The sequence below is a fragment of the Homalodisca vitripennis genome, chromosome 3, assembly GCF_021130785.1.
Source record: "Homalodisca vitripennis isolate AUS2020 chromosome 3, UT_GWSS_2.1, whole genome shotgun sequence".
NCBI classification, from domain to species: Eukaryota; Metazoa; Arthropoda; class Insecta; order Hemiptera; family Cicadellidae; genus Homalodisca; species Homalodisca vitripennis.
In genome coordinates this window covers 115,694,328-115,721,616 of record NC_060209.1, presented here as the reverse complement: position 1 = coordinate 115,721,616, position 27,289 = coordinate 115,694,328, and the positions used below count along the sequence as shown (strand labels likewise).

The 27,289-nt window shown below is 32.6% G+C and overlaps 1 protein-coding gene across 2 annotated transcripts; it reads right to left on the bottom strand.

The window, feature by feature from the left end:
- Positions 1-341: 341 nt before the first annotated feature.
- Positions 342-23,464, bottom strand: LOC124357364 (ribokinase-like). Of its 2 annotated transcripts, XM_046809089.1 has the most exons (7): positions 23,221-23,464; positions 18,280-18,412; positions 14,763-14,889; positions 3,644-3,814; positions 3,041-3,132; positions 1,100-1,291; positions 342-606 (listed from the first exon to the last, which is right to left on the bottom strand). In XM_046809089.1, exons 1-7 carry the CDS (start codon positions 23,265-23,267, stop codon positions 427-429), a joined length of 942 nt encoding a protein of 313 aa, XP_046665045.1. In that variant the 5' UTR covers positions 23,268-23,464; the 3' UTR covers positions 342-426. The 2 variants fall into 2 exon arrangements, with proteins under 2 accessions (XP_046665045.1, XP_046665046.1); XM_046809090.1 differs by lacking the exon at positions 3,041-3,132 and having other exon boundaries at positions 1,100-1,302.
- Positions 23,465-27,289: the final 3,825 nt, after the last annotated feature.

Below are 27,289 nucleotides of genomic sequence, written 5' to 3'. Positions count from 1 at the left end.
GATTTCTATGTGAATGTCAATCAATAGAGTGGTGTGTACCTCATCTCCACAACCGTTGTAACTGATCATGTGCATAGGCAGTAGAATTTTATTCAATAGTTATTGAAAAAAATTCTGGAACGTAGATATGAAAAGTGCTTAAATTTAAACGATAGCTATGTTGAAAAATAGTTTTAAAGAGTTGTTCTTTAAAATGTGTATAGTAAAAAAGCTGTAAAGTTACTTGTTATACTTTATTTATTAAAGCAACTTTATTGTCTGAACAACTCTTGTCTTGTCTGAATATTATAGCTTGGTTAAAATATTGACAGAAATAGAAATGGGTTACAAATAAACCAATCTATCTTCAACAGCCTCGATTTTATTTGACCCAACTACGCTAACATATTATTCCCCTTTGTTATAATTATTATGTAACAGAGCAGATCAGTCTGAGAGCCATGCTGGTGGCAAGTCCTTGGCATAAGGGAAGCTGGACTGAGTCCCTCTCTTCATGATAGAGCGAGCTGCAACACTACAGGACACTTGAACTTTACGCTTCAAGGGCCATTCACTGCGGTACGCCAACAAAAAGGCAAGTGCTCCCAGAAACGCATCACCTGCGCCCTTTTGAAAATAAACATTTTATCAATACAGTTGTTAAGATATATATTAATTCAATATGACCTAAACCATTACTTAGGTTAAAAATAATTCTGAATCTTTCCAATCAATTGTCATTGCTCATTAATGAAATATAGAGTGAATCTCTAAATAAGAAAATCTCAATTTTCTCTTACTTTTATAATTAAATTTTTTTACTTCCAGAAAAATATATTATATTTTATAATAATTGTATATTTATCTATACTAATCTTAAGTGTAATTTCATTTGTGTTATATACTACCCTTGCACATATTATCAATAGAGAAACCATCAATGGGTTTATTTCACTCAATGTCAATTAATATTTTATTTTTCAAAGCCAACCAATCACATATTAAAACTTGTATTAAACAATTCCTAAATGAAATACTCTTTATTCTTCCATGACCAATGCATCTTTCATAAATTGTTCTATATTCTATTGTAAAACAACTGGTGTAGAACTGCACTAACCGTGGTATCAACAGGGCTGGCGACTGGAGTGCCAGGCTCATACTGTACAGCACGATGTTCACATGAGGCAAACATGGCACCATCCTTACCCAGTGTGATGATCACCGAGGCACAGCCGAGATCCAGCAGGTGTGCCAATGCGACCTCACATTGGATTTTGGTTTCTGTTGGCAGCCCTGTCATCATCTGGGCCTGTATAATTTCTTCACATCTTCATTTTCTAATTTAATCTTCTAAATCTATACATAGTTACAAACTTATATATTTTAAGCCAATATATTAAAATAAGTCGGATATATTGCAATATTACTTTGTTTTTTTAATACATATGTCTAATATGACTACTGCAAATATTATACAAATGTATCTTTTACAAAGTTTTGGAGTAAACACATTTTAAATAAATACACTTCCAAATATAGGGCAACTATAGTCATATGCAATTCAAATCCACAAAAGGCAATCTAGAGTGTAAGAGCTTATGATTGATACTAAATAAGTACATGACATAAAAATTTCAGATATCTAAAATGGAAGTGCACAAATCTAAAAATGAGGAACCCTTTCATGTTTTTAGAGATATTTAAAATGTTTATTTTAAACTTTAAAAAAACCTGTGTAATTTTCCGATATAGGGTCAACTTTGTTTTTTTCTTATAGAACACCCTATATTTTTTTTAATATTTATGTTAGAAAGAGTAATTTTAAGACATTTTTATTATTTGCACTTTTTTGATATTACCCTTAACAACCTAATAAAAGCTCAAAGTATTAAGATTCCTTATGGAGTTTTAACATTGAGAAAACACATTTTAAACAGGCGTCCATTTTTATAATCTAAACTGCGGATAATTCTTTGTTTTTAAGATATTTTATAATTGAGTAAACAAGAAAGCAGATGTATTCTTTTCAAGAGCATTTTCCTTTGTCCAAAGAGTAAGAATACAAAATAGGGAATAACAATGGAAATCAATAAAAATTTGTTTATTTACTTAAAATATTTACAGTTACAACTGAACAGTTATGATTGTTAAAAACAAACTATTTTTGAATACACATAGTAAAAATCTTAAAAATAAATTTAAAATTCCCAAATTTAAAATGTTGGGTTTGTAATTCAGAATATTAAAACAGACACCTATTTAAAAATGTGTTAATTCTCAATATTAAACTTAATAAGGTATTTTAATACTTTGATCTCTCATATCTCTGTTATTATTGGATAATAAATAAATAATAAAAAACATAAAGATATATAAAAGTCTTAAAATGATTTTTTTAAGAGTGTTCTATAAGAAAAATCAAAGTGGACCGCCATATTGGTAAATGATAATTAGCATGCCTAACCCTGGTAGGAACCTCAACTTTTTACACGACTATTTTATGAAATAGGATGACTGGAGCACAGCAACATGACTACAACACTCAACATGCTGCAAACTACCATCTTCCAGCTCACCGCCTAGCGCCCACGGAGAAGAAGCCAACGTATGTCGGAGCAAAGCTGTGGAACGCCCTCCCACTAGAACTGAAGAGGAGAGACCGGCTGCAGTTTGGACACAAACTAAAACTCTGGCTTCAAGACCATCCATTTTACACGATAAATGAATTTTTAAATTGTACTGTTCTCTAAGAATATGTTCAATAAAGAATTTACAATTTACAATACATACTGTGAACATTGTTTAGACTTTCCTTCATTCTTGCCTTAGAACCATCTTAGGTGAGGTTTTTAATATAAAATATTCTCTGCATTAATTACTTTCTCCTCCAGTGAATGTTTTGAAATAAAATACAAACAAACTGAAGACATGAAAATTTCTCAGATGTGAACTAACTAATCATAGCAAATATTAACTTATGATAAAAACTAAACACAGAACCTTGATAACTAATCCCACTCAGATAAACCAGCCCAACTTCTGAGCAGATTATACATACCTCTGTTTCATTAATGCACAGAATGTCTGTGTACTTGTACAGTTCTGGATCTACTGATTGACTGACTGGAGAAGCGTTTACTATTGTAATACCTAATCAGAAATACAAAAGTTTATTGAAAGTAAGAATCTATGTTGTAAAAACTACATTCCTAAAATTACTAATTATAAACTAGTATTAAAAGTAAGCCGAAGACAACACAATACCATACTAACAATATTTCAAATAAATACAACCTTGAGAAATAAATCTAATAACAATTTAATTACCTCACCTTCTTATTATGATTAACTAACTCAAAACTAAGGAGGAGAGTATACAACTCAGCATGTTCCTGTTTTATGCTTGTCCACAGATCTTTCTGAAACTAAGGGACAGATTTTGATGAATCTATTTTTAATGAAAAAGGTCCAACTCCTCTTCATCTGGAATCCTAATTACTGTACAGTAAACAAAACATTAGGCACTAAAAAGCTAGTGCCTAAAAACTGTATAAAAGAAAAGAAGTTTATACAAAAAAAACTTTCAGAACTGTTAATTTCAATTTAACATAAGGAGCTAAAATATAAATATTAATTATTTTCTAAGAAGTTCTTAACTCACCAGCAGGGTTGTTTTGTTTGCAGTATTTAAGAGCCTTAACAGTGGTTGTTAGTGGGGTCTCAAACTGAAAAACCACCACTTCAGCTGTGGACAGTAATCCAGAAGCATTTGTTATTTCTTGGGCACTCAAACGATTGTTAGCTCCTGCTACAATGATTATGTGATTGTCTCCTACAACAACAACGGTACTATAGTTCTATTAATATTATAAATCCTATTTTATTACTAGTTTTTAAAGATGTTCATGATTCGATTAAACAAAAACCATGTGTATGGATTTAGACAAAATTTGGCATGTATTTCATATATCGGGATATTATATGTAAAAGAATAAAATATATAAATCCTCTTATTCGAAATACTAACCCATAAATTCCTATGAAAAGTAATTTAAAGAAAATGTACTATACATAAGGTAAATAAACACTGTACACAACTTATCAAGTTATAATGTTGGCAAAGTCACAGAATTTAATATTTGCAAGAACATCACCTGGTTTAGTGTACTGTAATTAATAATGACAGTAGTATTATCTAACTTCTGCTACAGTAACCGGTTACTTGCCATTAACTTAGTTAACATCTAAATTTTTCTGTTCAAACTGCATTAAAACACTACTCTACAATTACACTCTTACAATATTTCAGATTCACTGTGGAGAACCATTTTCAGTAAATAAATGTTCAATCGAGACTGCCATTGATATACACCTGCTTTCACAGCAGTGAAATGTGGCCTTGTCAGACATTCATCATTCTGAATTACAACCTCATTAAAGTTCAAATATCATATTAAACAAGATATAAATGTATTATAGAAGCAGGATTGAGAAGTCCTGTGTTTATCTTTGAACAGAGTATCTTTGAAAACATATAAAATCATAATCCTTTAATCCTTGCAATAAATCAATAACAAGGCATTCACTAGTTGTAGTTTTTAGTTTACAGTCTACAATGATGTTATCAACTAGACATTCTGGGCAATGAAAATAAAATCCTCATTCTGGAAGTGAAATGAGTTATATGTGTACAGAGTTGAGCTAACTCTGAAATACATTTTTGTTTTTCTTTAAGAGTGATTATGAAAGCTTGATAAGATAGAAAAATCGTCATACTGAGTTAGTACATTAAACTATGTTTATCAGAAGATGAGCTGAGGTCAAACACTGCTGGCATCATTACAACATATCTTCATTACACTGCAATACAAGTCTTGCAGTTTTTGAAGCAATATTGCATCAATGCAATAAAATATCTGCCTAATTCAAAATAAGGTTATCTTACTATTTCAGAATCGTTAAAAGATTGAAAAAGCAAGTGAATGTGAATTTAACATGTGGAAAATTTAACTTCAATAGTACATCTAAGTTGTACTCTATACAACTACATTTCCAAAGCTTTACAAAAGCATTTGATTTTCATTATGCTATCTAAAAAGCTTGAAGATATAAGTAGAACAAATTGTAGAATTCACATAAAACAATCACCAATGAGAGAATGTAATTTGATTGCTTTATAGTCTTACTGAATGGCTATGAACAGTATAAAAATACTAATGACAGTGTTTCAACAGTATATGTAGACTCGTGTTTCCTTAAGAATCCGATATAATGATAAGTTAATTCACCAATCAACCCATAATTAGTGAAACAATTAATTCTAAATATAACACCTACAATTATATGAAGAAAGCACTCATATTTAATGTGGCAAGCAATTTAATCCAGATAAACAGTTACAGATTACATCCAAACCAATTAAAAAAGTGAGAGCAAATGTATTAACACAATCACTATCATGATACGATCTCCTGTGGAACAGAGTAAGATATCTAATGCAGTAAGCACATTAAATACCATAACGCTGTCTTGGCTATACCACGAAGCAAAAGAATGAATTACAACCGTTACAAGCCACTAGATTTGTGAGAGAAGTACTGATCTGTATGCCCTTGATACTCAGATCATAAGTAATGTTCTACCATAATGTGTCTTCCAAACTGGATAGCTCATCAAATATAACCAGAATTACTGAGATTCGCAGCACCAGCAATATTTTTTTCTTGTAAAGTACAAATATCAGCCTGATATTATACAAGGTGTCTTTAACAAGGAAAAGATATGGTGTAAAAGGACAGACAAGACTTGTTAATAAATCTGTACTATATGAAGCTTGCTTTCTTTACAAGAACTTCATAAGGGCTATTTATGACAAGAGTGCAGGGTCAAATGCCAAGTCAATCTTATACGATAAAGTGGCTAGTCATTACGCTAAGTGAATAATGATTGACAAACTCTGGGCCCTTTGACAGACCAGTTATGTTGGCTCTGTATAATAATCATCAGATCTTCCTTATAGTAGGATCATACATGTGCTACCTGGTGACCAAGAACACAGGCAAAGGCTAAGAATGGAACTTGACAGAATTCAGTGACTAATTGTCTGAGGACTACTGTACAGATCAGTATGTTCAATTTCACTCAGTGTCTTGGAGATACTTTAAAGCCTCCCACTTCTGGGTGGATTTAATCAGGGGGGGGACATGTCAGCAGCTCAACAAGTAAAGGCATACCATGGAAACTGCCTTTTATGGAAGTAATAATCTGTTCCATTATGTAAATAAAAAGTATTAAATTTTAACGAAGTTTGGGTCTTAAGATCACAAAATTCATTTCAAATAGCAAATCTGATGCTATGTGTCTGTTATGAGAGAAATGACTGAATAATGAGGCCATATCATTAAGCCACATAGATTTGGTTCAAAAATGAATTCAAGTTGGAAAGAGGAGCTGTGCCAGTGTGTGGTACCACACCCTCCTCCCTGAGAGAGGAAAAATTCCCTTTGAATTCCATTGTATTTCAATTGCATTTCTCTTACGTTTTCAAAAAGAAAATTTCACTAAAAACCAACTTACTATACTTTTTCTAACTGAAATGAATCACTAAAGTCTTATTACATTATCTTAATGAATAACACCAAGAAAATTCTTATTTGTTCAGTTTTATTCTTCTGTGATCTTCTTCTTAATGATTCTCTTTATCATGGAGGATATCACCTTTAATTTTTTCATGTTCTCAAGCATGCAGGTTCAATATTTATTTTACATTACTTTTCAACCTATTGCTGTTTCCATCTTGGACTTCCACCATCCATCTCAAACAAACAAAAATGTGTATATTTTGCAGTGTCTGCTCCTCACCATAAGTTGCAAGTAATATTATATAAGTATTTAACTGGCTATAAGTGATAATAATGTAATCAAAATTGCTAGATCCATTTTTAACGTTTATTTTTACTAAAAATATAGACTTGGGGTATTAACATTCAAGATAAAAAATTCAAATTCAAATTCAAATTCAAATTCAAAATTCCTTTATTCTTTTTATACATAATGTACATGAATTGCGTCAATTACCTTTACCACAATATAAAACATAAGACTCAGGTTAGAGTATTCATACTTTATATTTAATACAGTATAATAATACATATAATATTTTAAATATTTATGTCCATAGTGTTAATATGTTATTGTAATGGTAGGCAAATACAAACAAAATTACTTTCAAGTCACCGTGTAAAAAACTCTTCAAGAGAGTAGAATGAATGATCTGTACAAAATTGTTTTCAAACATTTTCTTAAAATTATTAAAAGAATTCTCATTCTTAATACAGCCTGGAAGGTCATTTATAAAATTTTATTCCTATGTATGTCGGACACTGTTTATATTTTTCTTTATTATGTTTCTTTACTACAAAATTTTCTCTATTTTTTCTTGTATTATAATTATGATAATCTTGTTGTTGCCTTGGTATAGACTCTGCAATTTGTCTTGACATGTAATATAGTTTTTAATAAATATATAAACTATATACTGTCATTATTCTTAGGTTAATAAAGTGGTCTTACAACTATCATTATTTTTAAGGTGTAGAATATGTCTTATTGCCACTTTTTGTAAATGTAATATTTTGTTTAAGTTATTTGCACTACTGGTTCCAACCATAAATTTCAATGCCATATGAAATGTGTGGATGTATCAAGGCATAGTAAACAGATTTCAGTGCATTTATTTCTAGGAAGAAGGATAACCGCCTGATTGCAAATATTCCAGAACTCATTTATGACAAATTTTTTCTACTTGTTTTGTCCAACTTAATGTATTACTTAGAGCCAGACCCAAGAATTTTGTATCTTTTTACAAATTTATTTTCCAATTGTATTTATCTCATTTGATTGTTATACATTTAAATTTCATTAGAATTGTTTTATCAGAATTTAGTAATAAATTTCTATCATTCACACTTTGTAAATTTTATTTGTGACATTGAATATTCTGTTGTAATTTATACACTTTGTAAATCTTTTCCAGAAACTGACATACTTATATCATCTGCAAATAAACATAAATGATTTTTATTTGATAAATTGGTCAAAATCTGTGCATACCTCCCAAGTAGCATAAGAACAAAAATGGGCCCAATACTGAACCTTAGTGGTACAGAATATTGTATTTTTTCTATTCTTGAATTAATATTTCTTATTTCATTATTACCTAGATATTTAATACTAACATACTGCGCTGTCGCCCTTCCAGAATATGACTGATGCCCAGCTTAATTCTTTTATCCTCAATACCATATGATTCTAATTTTTCTAGCATATTTTTAAATGGCAGACACTATCAAATGCCTTTGTCAAGATCCAGAAAGGCTCCAACAGTATGATTCCCTTCATCCATAATTTTCTAGCACACTTCTCAATATAATCAATTAATGCTGTTACCGTTGATCTATTTTTTCTATAGCCATGCTGCTCCAAATCAATCCAGCAATTTACACCTTCTCAAAATAGTCTACTAATTGGAATCATCATAGTCTTTTCAAATATTTTTGATAAAGCATGTTGTATTGCCAATGTCCTATAATTTAGAGGATTTTTGCTGTCTCCTTTTTTTAATACAGGAACAACTTTTGATATTTTTAATTGAGTTGGGAAGTTTCCTGTTATTATAGAAACATTCACCACATGTAAAAGAGGATTTAAAAGTGCATGTTTTGCCTCTTTAATAATCTTTATAGGTATGTCATCATACCCTGCCGACCTTTTGGCTTAATAGAATCAATTATTTTAATTAGTTGATCACAGTCAATAGTGTTTGCATTTAAATTTACTTTTATAATTTGAATTTCGATTAATAGAAATATGACTTTTTGTTTAAATTTGGAGCAACATGCTTTTTTACCATTTCGACAAAACTTATGTTTAATAAATCAGCTACACAAACAGGGTCACAGATTATTTTTACCAACCATCGTTAAGCTCTATATTTTTAAATGAACATTTCCTTACTGTTTCTAATTTCATTATTTACCACTTTGCCATATAGTTTTTATTGATATTTGTTGTATTCACCACTTTATTATTAATGTAATCTCTTTTCTTTTTTTTGAATCAATTTTTTATATTTATTTTTTTGTTCCTTCAAAGAAAGTTTTATTTGTTTGTTTATTTTTACTCTTCCTATATAAATTATGTTTATTTATAAGTTCTTTTTGTTTGCAAGTTATTTCATAATCTATCCATTGGTTTTTATTGTGTTTAATAAAGAAGCGTTTTAAAGGGAAAATTTTATATCAAAATAATATTTTAGAATGTTGTAAAAATATGTTAAACTTATCATCTACTGGTGCCATATAAAGTTTAGTCCAGTCCTTCCTTAGATATGTCTTTCTTAAAGTTTTCTATATTTCTTTCACTAAAAATTCTTCCAATTCTACTTATTTTTTAATTTAAACATTTTTATTTTTCTTTATTTTGAACATTTGAGCATCATGATCAGAGAGTATGTTATTATACATTCTACATCAAATAAAATAGCTTTCATGTTGGTGAGAAAATTATCTATTGCAGTTTCACTGTTGTCTGCTACCCCTGGTTGGAATTTTTAACTGTATAATAAAAAACCATGCATATTCAATGTATTGACAAAGTCTTTTTTTTTCTATCCTCCCTTCAAAACATCAACATTAATATCACCACCAATAACAATGTTTATCACAAATTTTGGATAAAATCTCTAAAAACATGTCTAGTTTTTTGTAAAAAACTTGCAGTATTTTCAGATGGACTCCTATAAATCCCTCCAACTAAGAATTTTACTGAATTGATTTTAATCTGAATAACACAAGATTCAAATATTTGTCTTCATTCAGTAGATCCCAAATTAACATCAACAAATTGTTTTTGTAAATTTATAAATGCACCGATACCAATATTAATAACCCCACCTCCCTCATAATTTTTTTCTGACATACCCTTTTTGCTAATACAAAAACCTGGTATTTTAAGTTTTTCAACTTCATCACTAATTTAATTTATGTTCAGTCAGAATTAATGATGTCAGGTTCAAGCTCTTGATAGTTATTGTCAGAGGATCAATTCTGGTGGCCATGTGCTGTATGTTCTGATGGAAGACAGTTACATATGAAGTTTGATTTTGTATGTAGTTCGGTTTTCCTTTTTATCTTACAATGACTTTTTGTTTTGTTGAACATTAAAAAAATCTTCAGAATTGTTATTTGAGTTATTAATTAAACTACATGCCTTATGCCCTACCATTTAACAATAATTCACCACTAACAGAATCACTTAAACCTATATACTGCTAGAATGACAGCTATCATTAAAACTACTATTTGCCTCAGAGCAGTCTTTTCTTGTAATACAATGCGTCGAGTTGTCATGTGGCGAGGACCTGGGTATGTAGAGTGTAGTCTCTGCTGGCTCAGTGAAACTCATCTGGTTCTCTTGAGCTGCTGTGTGTGCCCCTTCCAGCTTCCCTGGTGGTAATGGTGGGTTGTTTGTCCATGGGCGTTGTGTGTTGAAGCAGAAAGATAGTCAGTTGGTGCTGTCTTTTTTTTATCTTCCACTATTTTATGTAACTTTGTCTGGTACTAATAGTATCCTGAATTTTTTTCAGAAAAATCCTTGTGAGTCATACCATTTCTCAAGCTTCTTTGGGATTTTTTCATTAAAAACAATGATTTTAATTTGGGCATTAGTTGCATTCTGGAACTCAAAAATATTTTCAATGAAGTGACCTATTTTATTTTGTCCCGCATACATCCCATCGGTGAGCAGACTAATGTTTTGAAGACCTTTGTTTTTGAAATCAGCAGTGATTGTTCAAATGCCTCATCATAGTCGCTTTTTGATGGTTTCAATAAAATAATTTTGGATTTGGTTTGGTTATTAAACTGTATATAGTGGCTCCATTTTGTGATTGTTGGCAGGCTAGATGGCTGGTTATACAGTTTGACTGTGTAGGTTTCCCAAACTGACTCTTAAATACCACTGCAACACCGGCACTCATGTTTTTTTCGTCATTCAAGTCGCTTGATATGCAGTGTGAGAATGCCACTGATCTGTTATCTTTATTTTTTTTTATTTCTTTTGACATATTGGGCTTCAATTACTGTAATACTTTTGGTGCTAGTCAGTTTATCTTGTGCATTATTATTGGTTAACTTTGTATTTTCAGAGTTCTTCAACAAAATTTTTAATTTTGGCTGAGCACATATCAATATTGCCTTTATTTATTATTTTGCTGACAGTCATAGAACCCTTTCTGTTTAGGTGGACTCCATCTCTTGAAAGGCAGGAGTCATTAATGTACTTCCCAACATCCAAATAGACTGCTTTAAGTTCTTTACATGCCCACCTAATATTTTGGTTTGTTCTTTGCAACAAGGATTGTGGAGTATTTCTTCTAGCAATTATACTATTTACAATTATTGGTTTACCACTGAACGTTTTCTTGGCTATTTTAATTAATTTACACATAGCTCCCATTACATCTTCTGAACTTCCAAGACAATCCAAGTCATTTGAACCAAAATGTAGCACCACAGTTTTCGGGTTTTTTGCAATCGTACTCACATTTTTAAGTCTTTGACACATCTGTTCAGCAGTTGCTCCCCGAAAGAATTTTAATTCTGTGTCTGGCACTGATACATGCTTCAGCATAGAGTCCCCTAAAACAAGAGCATTGACTTCCTTTTGCTTATCTTTTTTATATGTAAATGTAGGATTTTCCCAATAGTACTTAGACTGTTTAATATCTGCCTCTACAATGTTCCGGCTCTACTCTTGGGTATCAATCTCCTCTTGATCTTCATTTCTGAGACATTCATATTTGTTAATAAGAGTTATAGGGTATTCATTTAATTTTGTGTTTGTTTTCACACTCTTGCCACTCTTAACCTGTGTCCAATTTCCATTATTTTTTTGTTTGACTTGACAGGCTTGAGACTTCTGAGTAACACGGTTCATCTCATTATTCTGCGGTTCACTATTGTACAATCATATCATTTAATTTATTTTTCAGTTTAGTTTTGGCTGGAACTTAGAATTATTGGGGCTAGACATTTGATATTACTAGAAGACCTCGTGTTGTGCAGTATTGAGTCAAGTTGAGCTCTTTTGGTCCCATACATCAATTTCATACAATCTTGGAATTTCAAAGTCTGTATCCACTGATCCAGTGTCCGCAATGTGAGCCAGTAACATTTCTGCCACTAGTAGCATATGTAATCCGCAATCATAAGAATTGTTCTGCTTTGTTATTGTACATTAGCTTTATTTTCACTTGTTCAGTCATACCAATGCGTAAGAGCAATTTTCGCTGCCACCTACCGCTTCAGCTACTTTGAGGTTGTAAGTACCCAAAGAGTCAAAATACAAAAAATTGTTTTTCTTTTCTTGCATAAAGTAACATACTCCAATGGGTTCCTGATCCTTTACTGTCTGTAACAAGAGGGTCTCCGATGGAAAAAATGAGAATCCGTTTATTGCATCAATATGTAGGATTTTTCATATAATTTTTAGAGGTTCTAAAACATTTTCAATGTGTCCAGAATGTTTCAAAATAAGTACAATGGCTGGTAGCATCAAACAGATTTTTTTTTGGTCTATAGTAGTATAAGTAGATCAAAATATATAGTTATAGCATCATCTGTAACCCATTCACCATCAAGCAGAGACAGGGCTACAGATACATTATTTTCGGTGTTAGACTGTGCCACTGTAACATTCTTTTCTTGAGAGCTTGTACAGTGTGCAGTTTGTTATTTAATTTCTCTGAGGTCTTTAATTTCTTCCTTGTACATTTTTTTTCTTTTTTCAGTAGTTTATTTATTAGATTTTCATTCTTGTCTACCATTGAACTGTCACTTTTTCCTGATTTTTTTTCATTTTCCAATGTCTTATTGTGTTAGACATGGTTTTAATTTTATTTTTATAGTTATTGCATGTTTTACTGATTTCGTTCTCCATTGCTTCATAAGTGTTAGTTAGACCCTACAACGTTTATTTTCCAAGTTTATTAATTTATTTTTAAAACATCGATTTCATTTTTTAACCTTTTGTTTTCTTCATAGTTCTTTGTAGTAATTTGTTCAACTTTGTATTCAGTTTTCTTTAAGTTTATCCTCGAGTTCTATTTCATTCTGTGACTTCCTTAACTTTTCATTGTGTAGCTCTTGTTTTAGATTTTCGTTTTCTTGGAGAAGAGCACTTCCTAGCTCAGCTGCATTTAATGAGGTTTCAAGATCCTGATTTCCATTTTGGCATTGTGTTATTCTTTTCAGAGAGATCTGGGTCAATGCAGAGCTCTAAATTTTGTTTTTGTACGATATTTATACAATTTGGACATTTCCAACATTGTCTCTCATTCTCTGATAGTTTTCTTCACCTCCGAGTATGCAAAATTCAAACATTTTAGATGAAACCACATTTTGCATTGTCCACTGCAGCCCAACGCTCCATACCTGACATTTTTTATGGCAAATTCCACAAGGATATTTTGTTTTCTTGGTCTTTGGATTTAGAGTCATAGACAGTTTTCATTATTAAAAGTTAACAAAATAAAAATCCAATTTTAAATATCACTTTTATTTGGAAGACGAAAAAATATCATATGCACACAGATATAATCTGTCTTTATTTGTTACTTATATAAGTGTCAGTTTTACACTGAAAGATAAATTATTTTATTGATTACAGAAATTTGAAGAAAAATGTTATAAAATGATAATAAAAGTTTTTGCAGCTTATTTTATATTACAATAACACATTAAATATATGCTAGCCAGTTAAAATCAGCCTTGCAAAAAGTATATGCTACTGGTTGGATTTGAACTGACGACCTCCAGAACTTGAGGCTGTAACTTAACCAGTTGAGCAATCTCAACTGATAACAGGTGGTATTGACAACAGCCCTCTCTTCCTCCTGTCAGATCCAGTTCAACATGTGGTCCTTTCAACAGCATGTAATTTATATTCAACACTACAATCAGTCCACATTTAACTACAGTGATGAAATAAAATTAATTAATTTATTATTATTATTGTTCAGTGTTGTGCACAAGTATTATTGAAAGTCTAGTATTGTTTTATTTATAGTTATCTGTACAATCCAGGTAAGCCTAGGTTCTGACTTTTTATTTGATTCTATAAATAACTGTAGTAATTTAACACTAGTAATAAGTAACCTTTAATTTAATGGCTTATTATTTTGTTAGAGTTTCATTAACACACAAAATCTTCACAGATCCAAATTGGAAATTTAAAAATAATGCAAAAATGCAAGTTCACTGTTCAGGTTAGGTCTGTAATTAAGTGAATAAATTTTATTGTGTCGAATGAAAACTGAAATTTAATTTTTTCAGTCTATTCAAGAGACTTTATTGACTGAACAAAACAAATACTATAGTCACCGTTTTGGCTTTTCCACTCAAAATCCCTCAAAAACACAGCACCAGGAACATACGTGGAACATACTCAAAAAAATAGTCAATGGACATACGTTTTCACAAAGGCTTAATTTTCTTCCGATTTCAGGGTACTTAAGAATAAGTAGTTCCATAATATCTGAAGAATAGTTTTCTTCTCCAGCAAAAACAATATTTCTTTATAATGTGCAAAAGAGTTCAACATATTTTTCCCCCATTACCAGATTTAATATAATCAAGCTTACATTAAACTTACAAAATAACACATAGAATAAGACCACAGTTTAAACTATTACAAAACCAGTAACTCTAACTAGTACCCACCACTATCTGCCACGGAGATTTGAGCAATTCCACAAGATTCCCCTTCAATTAGAGACACATGTTTAGTATCAACATTGTTTTTACGTAAATGGCCCAAGTACTCCTTTCCAAAAATATCGTCACCAAGCTATTGATGAATAACACAACATTAACTTATTGTTATAATTTAACTAAAGTAATCAAATATATAATAAGAAAAAATCATATATTAATACCTAACTAACATGTATAAAGCTATTTCAAGTCTCCTCTGTATAAAAGAAATTACAATAAAACATGCAAAGCCATATAATGTTGGTTGGAGAACTGCCAAAATTCTCAAAATAAAGTTAAAAAATGCCCAAATTTATATAACAAGGACAAGAAGTTATTAATGTGCTACAGGGTTGTAGTATATTGAAATACCAGCTAAACTATATAAGAGGTCTGTCCAAAAAGTATCCGACCGCCGACCAGTAGGCGGCCGCGGCGTAACCGACCAGCTCGAACCGGTTATTGGAGGGGAGGGGCGAGCCTACTCCTTCCCATATTAGGCATTGAATACGATCCGGTCACTCAGTGAGTCACAGCGTTCTGTTCCGTACAGTACTGCCGTGTGTGTGCGTCACATTACAATAAGACTGAACATGTTGAGCAGCGCATTTGCATTAAATTTTGCAAAAAACTTGGCCATTCAGCATCAGAGACGATTACTATGATACAGAAAGTTTATGGTGACGTGTCTATGGGTGATACACAAATAAAAGAGTGGTTTAGGCGGTTTAAAAATGGCGCATATCAGTGGAGAGTCATGACCGGTCTGGCAGGCCTTTAACGGCCAGAAACGCTGAAAATGTTGAACGTGTTCGTGCAGCAATTAATGAAAACCGTTGATTAACTGTCCAAGAGCTGGAAGAAGATTTAGGAATACCAAAATCGTCAGTTTGTAACATTTTACACGAAGATTTAAAAATGAACCGTGTTTCGGCAAAATTTGTTCCTCGGCTGCTGACAGAAGACCAAAAGAACTGTCGACTTGAAATCGCACAGGACAATCTGGATTTGATAAAAAGTGACCCAGGGCTATTTAAAAAAGTTATTACTGGTGATGAATCATGGGTTTATGGCTACGACCCTGAAACAAAGGCTCAATCTTTACAGTGGAAAACTCGCAAAGAGCAACGGCCGAAAAAAGCAAAACAAAGTCGAAGCAATGTGAAGGAAACAGGATTTTTCCGGACATTTTCCATCGTTCAGTGAAACAAGAAATCAGTAACACTACTTTTCGAGATCTGCAATCTGATCTCTTCTTCAGGTAAAAAACTAACCTAATACATAATTACAAACTAGGTTAAAATAAACAAATCTTACCAAAGCAGTGTGGCACGCCTAGGTCAGGAATCACAACCATGTGCATGTTTATAGTTAGTGAAGTTGACAAACAACATGGTGGTTGTGATTCCTGCAAACTCAGTTCTTTGGGCAAGTAATCTTTATAGTGACGTCCATTCTGTCAGGCTCTCATGCACCACTTACTATGAAGATTGTCAAAGACCTTACTTTTTGCATTATTGTATCAGTCTTAGCCACCCACATTGCTTTCATTTGCATCCTATACCTCCTACGCTCCCATGCACCACTTATTATGAAGATTGTCAACGGCCTTACTTCCTGCATTATTGGATCAGTCTTACCCAGCCACATTGCTTGCATTGCTACGCCTGTACAATTAAATATTTTAAGTCTAGAGATAGGGTAGGTAATATACTTTAAAAGCTCAATCTTATTGAACTGGCTTTTGTAATTTTATTAAATAAATATTGCAACAACATGTCTATTTACTGTAATTTAAAGTTTATTTACAAGATATATAAATTTGCCTTATTCAAAAAATATTTTAAACGTGTAAAATAGGTTTGACAGTCTATTATTTTTAAGTTTTAACTTGTTGAAGTGTATTTTTTAATGTTCTACCTTACAACAATACAAGCCAGAAGATGTCTTGTTTGTTAGCAATACAACAATTTTTAAAGGTAAGTAAATTTGTTGATTAGGTAGGTTAATTATAATAAGATGATTTTGGCCAAAATGGTGAAATTAAACTTCTTCTTACAATACTTAGGGTAGTAATTTATAATTTTTGTGTTTCCTTATTCAACACTCTGGTAGCTAAATTGTTAGTATCTCGAATTATCTACAGGTGACTGAGTCAGTTTCTCGAGGAATGGAATGGCAAGTTATCCCTCGATTATTAAAACTTCATGATTATACAAAATAGAATGTAACATCCTAAGAATGTGGAACTGACGGAGTAGATTCAACTTTAACAGATGTAACTGATTGATGAAGGGTGTTATATGGTCATATCGTCTAAGGTTGAAGATAAAGTGAACACAATAATTTTGAGCACGTTGTAATCTGTCCGAAAGCTCAACCGTCATGTCATTTGTAACTTCGTTACAGTAATTGAAATGGCAGAAAATCAGGGTCTTCACTAGGATTACTTTCAAATTCAAGGGTAAATAAATAGCAAATTGCTTAAGACTATGAATACCAGCAAATACCCTGCCACAAGCCTCGGTAACATTATCGCCCCAACTAAGAGTTTTTGTAATAGTCAATCCAAGATTTTTGACCTTGTCACTGTATGAAAGAGGACGACCGTTCAATATGAGTGTAGGAGAGTTGTTCAAGTCGATACCGCTCAGAACTCTGGAAGTTCCAATAAGAATGGTTTGAGTCTTGCTTTCGTTAAGTTTCAGTCCGCGTTTCAATTGTGTGCAAGGTAAACAGCAAAAATGCTGACCAACCACCACAAGGAGCAAAGAATGTCAAAGGATGAGAGTTTTTGGGCCATTACCAACAAGATGGAGAGGATTTGTTTTCTCCCATTGTTACTGGGGACGAGACATGGATATCCTAAATCAATCGAGAAACAAAATAACAATTGATGCAGTGGCGACATTCTTCACCAAAACGAAAAAATTTTAACCAAACATTGTACAATAAGTCGAAAATTGATGGCTACCAACTTTTGGGATGTAAAGGGTGTAGATTTTATGGAACGTAGAACAAAAATTACAGCTGATATGCACTGTGAAATGCTCACACACTGAGACGTGTGATCCAAAACAAACGATGAGGGAAACTGTCATCTGAATAATCCTCCTTCACGATTATGCACTTATCACAATGCTGCTAAACCTGACCTTGCACCTAGCAACTACTACCTCTTCTTGCATTTCTAAAGGTGGCTCGGTGGACGTTTTGAAACTGAAGAGAAACTAAAGACGGGTTTGTGAACTGGTTCAACTCTCAGGTGGCAAGCTCCTATACAGAGGGGTTAAAGAAGCTGGTGCAGCGGTATGAAAAATACTTACAAGTGAACAGCGTTTATGTAGAGAAGTGAAGTAGGTTTGTAGCTAACTAAATATACCAATAAAATGTGTTCTATATTTTTTCCTGTAACCAAACAGCCCTTACTTTATAAATATGCCTCGTAAAATACAACTAAATCTTAAATTTGAGGCTGACTTACACAAGCAACTAAAGCAGTCTCTGCTCCTAGACGCGTGGCTGCAATGCACTGGTTAGCACCCTTACCCCCAAAATCTCTTTGAAAACATGTCCCATGAATTGTTTCTCCACATTTTGGTAGTCTTGGAGAAAAGCTGAAAGAAAATATAAATGATTGTATAATTTTAAATGTTGCCAGTAGTGTGAGGCAGTACTACCACACTAGATGGAGCTTAATTAAAGGTTACACACGCAGAACATCATAAAAGTGCTTTTAGGTCAAAATAAATTTCCCACTAAAACCCTAGTTCACTTATGTTAAGTGAGTTCATATTAATTTGGAATATTATTATTGGTTTTTTTTGGTATTATTTAAATTTTTCCAAACTAAGAGTCATGGTCTTTATGACTGTTTATATCATCAGGAATATTGTAACTAGGTGGTTTTAGATGGTTATCAATGATTACTCAAATCCAATATTTACCCAGAAAATGTCTAAAAATGGTTTAAAAGTATGTTTTAAAACATAAAATTCACAATATTTATTTCGTTTATGTCTTTTGAAATAGTATTTACTTCACTCACTTTACCTAAAAGAAGCTTAAACCACAACTATAACAAAATAGGATAGAACTTTCAATTCAATAAAAGCGAGGAAAGACTTAAAACTTCTCTTCAAAAAAAGGGAGAAAAGTTAATACTTTTCTTTGGGTACTTTGGTATTATAAGGACACTCTGTTCCCCTCTACTACTTGTTATTACGTAATATAAGAAGGTATAAATTAAGTTATCATAAATGTTACTAGTAATAGCAAAGTTAAAGTTAACCTTTATGAGTCCTCATGTAATATGATTTTGAATTTAAGTACTATCTCGAGGGATATTTTTCTTTTTTCTCCAGAAGTGCGGGGTGGCGAAAGGTGCCACCATTGCCCGCACTGATGGCCAGGGGCATTTCCCGACCTCAAATCACATGCCAAATCGCCCAAAGTAATCTCACGTTGGAAAAGTATCGATCGGAAATGCCCTTGGCCATAAGTGTAGGCTCCGGTAGTGCTAAAGGCAAAAGAAGAGAAATATTCAACCTCCTCAAAATTCAAGCTCATATCATGTGAGCACTTGTAAAGGTTAACCTTAACTCTTTTCGTTTATAATATGTAGGTATGTATCTACTATATGTATAATAGAATTTCGGACCTTTTCTGTTATTATATATTAACATACAACGATGGCAAAATGTCTATAATCCTACTAACTAATAATGCTATTTTAATAAAATAAAACTGTTAAAATAAATTGCCTGAAGATAGGTTTTTAATAAACTTTGAAGTCAGATACATTTCTGATAAACAAATATTAAGTTACAGGTAATGGATTTATTTACTGTTTACTATATTATTTTAAATAACACATGTTATTAAAACTATTACATCAGCTATCTAATCCTATTCACTTTTTAAACACTTTAAAATTGAAAACTAAAAAAAAAAATGAAAAGTGAGTTACGTAATACAGTACTAACAATTTGATTTATACTAATAAACACTCACCTAGCTGACTCAGAACTAGACTGTCAAACTCACCCACGGATTAACCAGCCAACCCTACGGAACCAGCCTTTTTCCCGTTACAGCATTATTGTTATTTTATGTATCCAAAGATGGAACAACAGCTGATGTCAGCACTAACCAATACGAGGTTGACTCACAGTTACAAGACCATATGACGCCAAGCACAGATTTAGAACCAAGAAATGTGGCTGCAGTATAATAAGCCGTCACCAACACAATTGGATGATTATCGAATGATTCAACTATCCAAACGACTGAAAGCAAAATGTCAGACCAAGTAACGTAATAGATATTTCAAAGAACAATATGGTTTTGCTTGTTTTCAATATTAGAAATTAACGTATAAATATTAATATAATTTACAAATTCAAATATAATATATAGTTACGAAGAAACAATAACATTTACTTACCTTATGTATTTTTAAGGATAAATGTGCAGGTAGTAATGCTGTCAAAAGTACATTAACTAATAATTCAAAAGTCATAGTTTGTTTGATTTCAACTAAAAAAATAGTACAGATTTTTCATTCTATTCATAATATCAAATTTAGAATGTTCAAAAAGTCTTCTCAAGATTGTTTTTAGATACGTCATGTTTGTTCTTACTTTTCTTGTGATTTTCACCTTTAATTCTAGTTTTCATCTCTTAAAGGAGCAAGGCCATTATCTTGTACCCATTTAAAACATTGCTCAGTGTTTATAAAACATTTTGAGCCAATATCTGCATTGTGCCTGTTGTTGTCACTAGCCTTCTCCTACATAAACAAAATAAACAATAGCTGGTAATGACGTCACTAGTCTAAAGAAAGAAAGCTGGCAATGATTATTTATGAATATCTATAGGTCAAATGTCATATTCGACAGTATCAATATTTAAAATCGATAATCATAACCTGATTGTGTTGGTGACCGTTTATTATACTGTAGCCAGAAATATTTTTCCATGCAAGATAAGTAATTCTACTTTTAATGTTCTATAACTTTGTTATTTGTCATTTCCATCCCTTGAAACAGTATATTGTTTTGATGAGGAAGACATTAGCAATAGGTTAATAATGTAAAGCTTATCTTTTTCCATTCCGGTCCTTAATTTTAAATTTAGGGTAGAGTACGATAAGCGGACCCTGTTTTTTACATCCATATTGACAAACAATATTACTTAATCATAACTTTCGATATAACTAACCGATACTGATTTTTTAACAACAACTAACTTTTATCAACTATAAACACTTTTTCATTAATACACGTTTTTCTTTTATAGATAGTAACAGACAGTCGAAATCTCGTAGAGGACCATGAAACGAAGTTTAAAAAGTGGCATATCAGCCGACCTTCTTGCAAATCATCTCTGTGAGAATTTGTATCAGAAAAAAGTACGGTTTTATAAAGAAAATGCTTCAACAACTTCTCGAAAGCGGTTAATCATTGTTACCCAGGAGGGTAAAACTTTCATCTTATTATAAATGTTTTTTGTTGTTAGCACTTCTTTATTATTTATGAGTTTTTTTCTAATTCCAGTTCTAATTGTTTATTTGATCGTTAGAGCTCATTTATTATTCATAAAATTATCACTTTGTGCATTATACTAATTATTTTAATTAAAAATATGATTCTTATTATGACTAGAGATGTTGACATAATTTATAAGCGTGTATTTGATAAATGAATATTAAGTAACAATGATTGTAGTAATTGATATAAAACCGGGTCCGAATTGTTTATAGGGTAGGGTACGATAAGCGGACCCAGTTTTTTATATTGAAGAATATAATCATCGATACCTAATATTTGCATCTCGAATCCTAGACTATCAATTGATATAAAAGTATATATAGTCTTAAATAACAAACACATGTTTTAAATTAAAATATGAGTTTATAGGAAAACTCATAAATAATTAAGAAAAAAAATAATAGTCAAACCAGAACGAGATCGATCAAACAGGAAAACTCATAAATAATTATTAGCCACATTTCATATGGTTTAGGTCATAACTATTGAATTGTTTATAATTATACACACGTAATTATATATTAGGGTAGGGTACGATAAGCGGACCCAGTTTTTTTTTTTATATCGAAGAATGTAATCATAGATACCTAATATTCGCATCTCAAATCCTAGACTATCAATCGATATAAAAGTATCTGTAGTCCGCAACAACAAACATATGTTTTAAATTAAAATGTGAAATTAATATTAACAGTGATCAAACAAATTATTATAACCAAAATTATTAGGAAAACTGAAGACGACCATATTTGCTCACAGTTACATTTGTTTCTTCCCCACAAATTTCACATAATGGGTTTTTCGGTACGAGTCCTACATTTTGAAGCCACAAATAACATGTCTTATCATCTTTCAAAGCAATGTTGTGTAATTTTCTAAAATTGACTGCCATTCTTAATAATCCAATGTTACTTATGTAAAATTGAAATATTACCTTACGTGTATTATTTGAAATTGTTTACAGCTGTTGATATAGATTATTTATTTAAGTTAATTGTTCAAAATAATTAATTAGTATCGATTGATTATGTCGATGGTTATGATTGAGTAATATTGTTTGCCAATTTCGATATAAAAAACCGGGTCCGCTTATCGTACTCTACCCTTATTATTTAATATTTTATGAACTTCCATATGGATTGGTAGTTATTTTATTCAATACAGGAAATATCAATGATTATACCAAGGGATATAAAATCCCAACTAGGTCCCTCATAGTACAACATATGGGTAGGGTATGATAAGCGGACCCGGTTTTTTATATCGAAATTGGCAAACAATATTACTTCATCATAACCACTGATATAATCAATCGATACTGATTAATTATTTTGAACAAATAACTTAAATAATCTATATCAACAGCTGTAAACACTTTAAAATAATACACGTAAGGTAATATTATTCAATTTTACATATAAGTAACATTTGATTTGATTTGAAAGATGATAAGACATGCTTTAATTGGCTTCAACATGTTGGACTCGTTTCGAAAAATCCATTATGTGAAATTTGTGGGAAAAAAACAACTGTAACTGTGAGAGTAGCAAATATGGTCATCTTCAGTTTTCCTAATTTTGCTTATAATAATTTATTTCATCAATGTAAATATTAAGTCCATATTTTAATTTAAAACATGTGATTGTTATTGAGGACTATAGATACTTTTATATCGATTGATGGTCTAGGATTTGAGATGCGAATATTAGGTATCATGATTACATTCTTCGATATAAAAAAACCGGGTCCGCTTATCGTACCCTACCCCAACGTACACCTATGCTTCCTTTATTTGGTTTCACAATATATGAACATTGTGGAATAAATACATTAAACGGAAATAGTGTAATATATTAAATTATAACAATACATACCAAGTTAAATCGATCATACAAGATCCAACAACAACGATCTTTGCCATAGTGTCAGTTAAATACAGAATGCTTTAAAATTAATTCGTATTTTATCGGATATTATTTTAACTATATTTTTATTTTTATATCGATTTATATTAGAACATGTCTACTTCAAGCACAATGTACACATAAAACAAACCTATCATAACCATAACATGATAGGCAAGTACTTCAAGATAAGATAAACATCAACACCGTGAACACCAACCTCTCCCTTCACTTTTCCCTTCATGTTGATGATCAAATTTACACAGCTGTTTTTTTCAGTTTCCTCTTCTACCATGGAGTGGGATGGAATTAGGAAACTGAAGGAAACGTTGACATAATGACATTTCTGGTATATTCTCTACTTATTGATTCTGATAACCTTGAAAGCCAATGCAATCGGCAATATTACAGAATTACAGTAGGATGTACAGTACATACATTTTAACATCGTTGTAATAAAAGGTAAACAGTTATCTAAACTGTATTTGGCACTTGAATATATTTGTAATTAAAATTTCAAAATTACGTACACGATAGTACCGATTTCTATATTGTCGAACTGGAATATCTTCTTAACACCGAAAGATCAATGCACAGTACAATTCTAGGATTCCTACAGTGTCAAATCAAACTCTTGTCCACATTGCAAAATAAAAGTGAATGTAAAGAAAACATTGGACAGAAAAATGTAGACTTGTTGCAATGTAGACTATTATACTATTCTTTAATAGCTAAATGATATCCACTGAGATATTTAACTCTTGGGAAGAAATCAGTTGTCTGCATAAAACATTTTGAATAACTTTTTGAATTCGAGTTAATCAAGATGCCTAATAGCAGAGTTAAAACGTTAAACGAGATACAATTGAATTAGATTATAGTGATATAAGTCATTACAGAAACGAAGCCCTTTTATACAATTTTACTGTTGAATTTACAGAATTTGATGTAACTGAAAATGATAAGATGAGTCTTGTTTAAATAAGTGAATATTCAGTGCATATTTTTTATAATAAGCTTGAATGATAGGATTTCTTGTTATTGAGGGTTCAAATATACATCGTCTCTTTTAACGGAAAGCAAACATTGTTATTTTTAATCTTATTGATAAAGGTTTCATCAAGTTCTTTTCAGATTTCCTTATGTTAGTAATCTGAAGGGCAAAAATGCAACCTTGTGTTGTTCAGTATAAGGATTTTTAGATTTAATGTTGCTGAAAATTGTGAAGAGTTGTGTAAATTCGTTTTCAAATATACTTTTGAACAGTTAGAATAACAATAGGGATACGATGAGTTGTAAGAAATAGAAACTTGCTACTGCAAGTTACAAGACAAAACTAACAAAATATACATGCTTGACGCATTGTTGGCGGTTTCGTAGAAAGATCCCTCCTACAATTTCCACTCGGATGATGTCACCGTCGTAGGCGATAGTTCATAGCTCCGGTCCTAGGATCAAGTCCAACGCAGTTTCTTTTTTTAGATCTCCCTCTGGTGCGAACTATCAGTAGTCACGTAGGTTAGCCAACTATGCCTGAGATTGAGATAGCTGCTGCTGAGCATGTTCAGTAAGTAAAAGTAGGCAGGAACGCGGAAGTCATCCTGCTGGACAGCCTACATATCAGCACCATCTGGCCGAGGTAAATGCGTTTCGCTCGTCTAGCGTAGCAAATATGACACCGACGCTTGTGGTATTTTAAACGCTGTGTCTCACGAACGCATCTAAAAACCCAAGTCACCTCCCCGATTATGGAGGGCCCGCCTGGCGCTAAGCTGTGCTAACGGTCGGAAAGGTTATCGTTCGTCTTGTTCGTTTCAATAAGCATTGACTTCAACGCAGCCGGACGAAAAGCTTCCCTGCAGGATCTAGCATATAGAGAAGTCTCTAAGCATACTGAATTTGGGGACCTTCCGTGCCTTTACTTAAAAGGGTCAGGTTTTACATATTCCATTGAGAGCCAAATGTGCCTACATTTAAGTAGTGGTTGTCCATTTTCAGCAGCAACTGCGAATCCTAGCCACCATCTGAGACACTATCGACGTGAAGCGCCCTACACACATCACATCTGTCCAACAAAGTGGGACAACTCCGTCTTGTTGAAAAGGGGTATCTGTTTTAGACCGATTCAAATGTCTTCTTATTCTCTAACAGGGTGATTCGGGAACATTTACTGTATTGTTCATATGAGAGGAACTCATGACTGACTGGACGTGGAGTCTGCACGTTGCGAACTGGCAAAGCGGTTCCTAATTGTCTTTATTCATGTCCTCTCTTAACTAATTCGACTTATCGAATTTGCTCCGAAAAGCGGCTTTTTAAAAAACCTATCTCATAGTACGGAACTTTTCCGCGGTGGCTCCGACGATATTCACTTTATCCGCCGACCACGGGTAATCCTGCGCTTCAGGTCGACCATATTTTTCGTAACAGTGCTTTGCCCTCTATCCACCAGTTGAGCTCTACCGTATCTATATTTTTCGTAATCGAGGCGGTAGAGCATAAGTTCTATTGTCGTCTTTATATGGTCACTGTCGTCCTTCCTTACTTTCAGACCAGAGTCCTTTCCCTTAGTGACAATCTCCGTTAGGAGTGTCTTCGCTAAGCTTGGTAACGTTCCAGCCTTGAGATCGTAGGAGTTTAAGCAGATCGAGACCTCATGTACCATCTATACGAGACTGAAGGTGGTATTCCAGTGATCAGATTCAGCAAAGCCCTCCGTTAACCTGCAGTCCGAGACTGCGATACAAGTCTTCGCAAAAGTTATATCTGGACTGGTAAGGCGTCGTGAGAGTATTTCCCCCATTCGACCAGAATGTAGCACTTCCTAGTGTCCATCACTTCAATTCCTTATCGCCATTCTACTGCCTGTGCATTAAAGTTGCCAATACCAATCAACTATCGACCGTGGGAGCGAAGTACGTTCTCCAGATTGTCCCTGAAATCTGCCACGTTTTCGTTGGGTGTCAAATGGCAGCTGACGAGGACGACCTTGTTGCTACACAGTTACCTCGAGTCTTAATGAACACATTCGTCTATGGCACTCAAATTGCAGCTGTTCCAATGGTATCTCTGCACCAACATGGCCCGCGTATGTTACGGTACCGCTCGCTGATTATAACCACATCGATATTGTGTGTTTCTGGACAAGCTGTGAGAGAAGGTTGTCCTCAAATCTGCTTCTGAGAGCTGGCGACCTTCTTGGTTTTAAATACGACAGAAAAATACGAGTTTTGAGTTTAGCTTTATTTCACCCTCTACGTGAAATTCAAGGTCCGAGGTGCAAGATCTCATATCAACAGTGCCTAATATCTGACACTGGCAAACTTGACTCCTGGAATCTGAAGTCCATGTCTCTCTGAAGGAATCCAACAAGACCAAAACAGTAATTACCTTGGCAATACTTGCCACTATTTCAGTAATAAAAACATACTCTCGGCACACAATGAAGTTTTAGTTGTTTTTGTGTTGCACTGTTTCGACATGAGACACTTGGGCCACAAAAGCGCTCCGTCTGGTTTACTCAGCAGAAATCCAAGAGGTATTCTCATTGTGTCATCAAGTGCACAATTGGCGGAAAAGGCCGCATGAAGCAGCAGGTGAAATGGAGCGAAATTCAGCGTTTGTATTAAATAAACCCTACTCACCACAGCTGTTATGTGGTATAAACCTCAATATCAAAAAGTGAATATTTATAAAACTTTTATGTACTTATTTTCACTCTTCGAATTGAGAGATGTCTGATCAATGTAACCAATCAGGGATCAATATTTTTTTCTAATCAATATGACTTCTTTATAACAGGCTGCCAAGTTTTCTATAACCTGACACTATCTCTTTTGTTGAATTTAGCATTGAAATAACTTCAACAAAGAACTGAATCTACACTAGCTTAAAAGTGTTTAAGTACATGTAAAAAACTAGTAAAAATTAGTTATTATTCATCTAAAAAGCTTAGAATATTTTTATCTTCCTGTGTAAATTTAAAAAATGTTATTCATTCATGTAAAACCTATCCACTTATTCATTTTACCCATTGGAG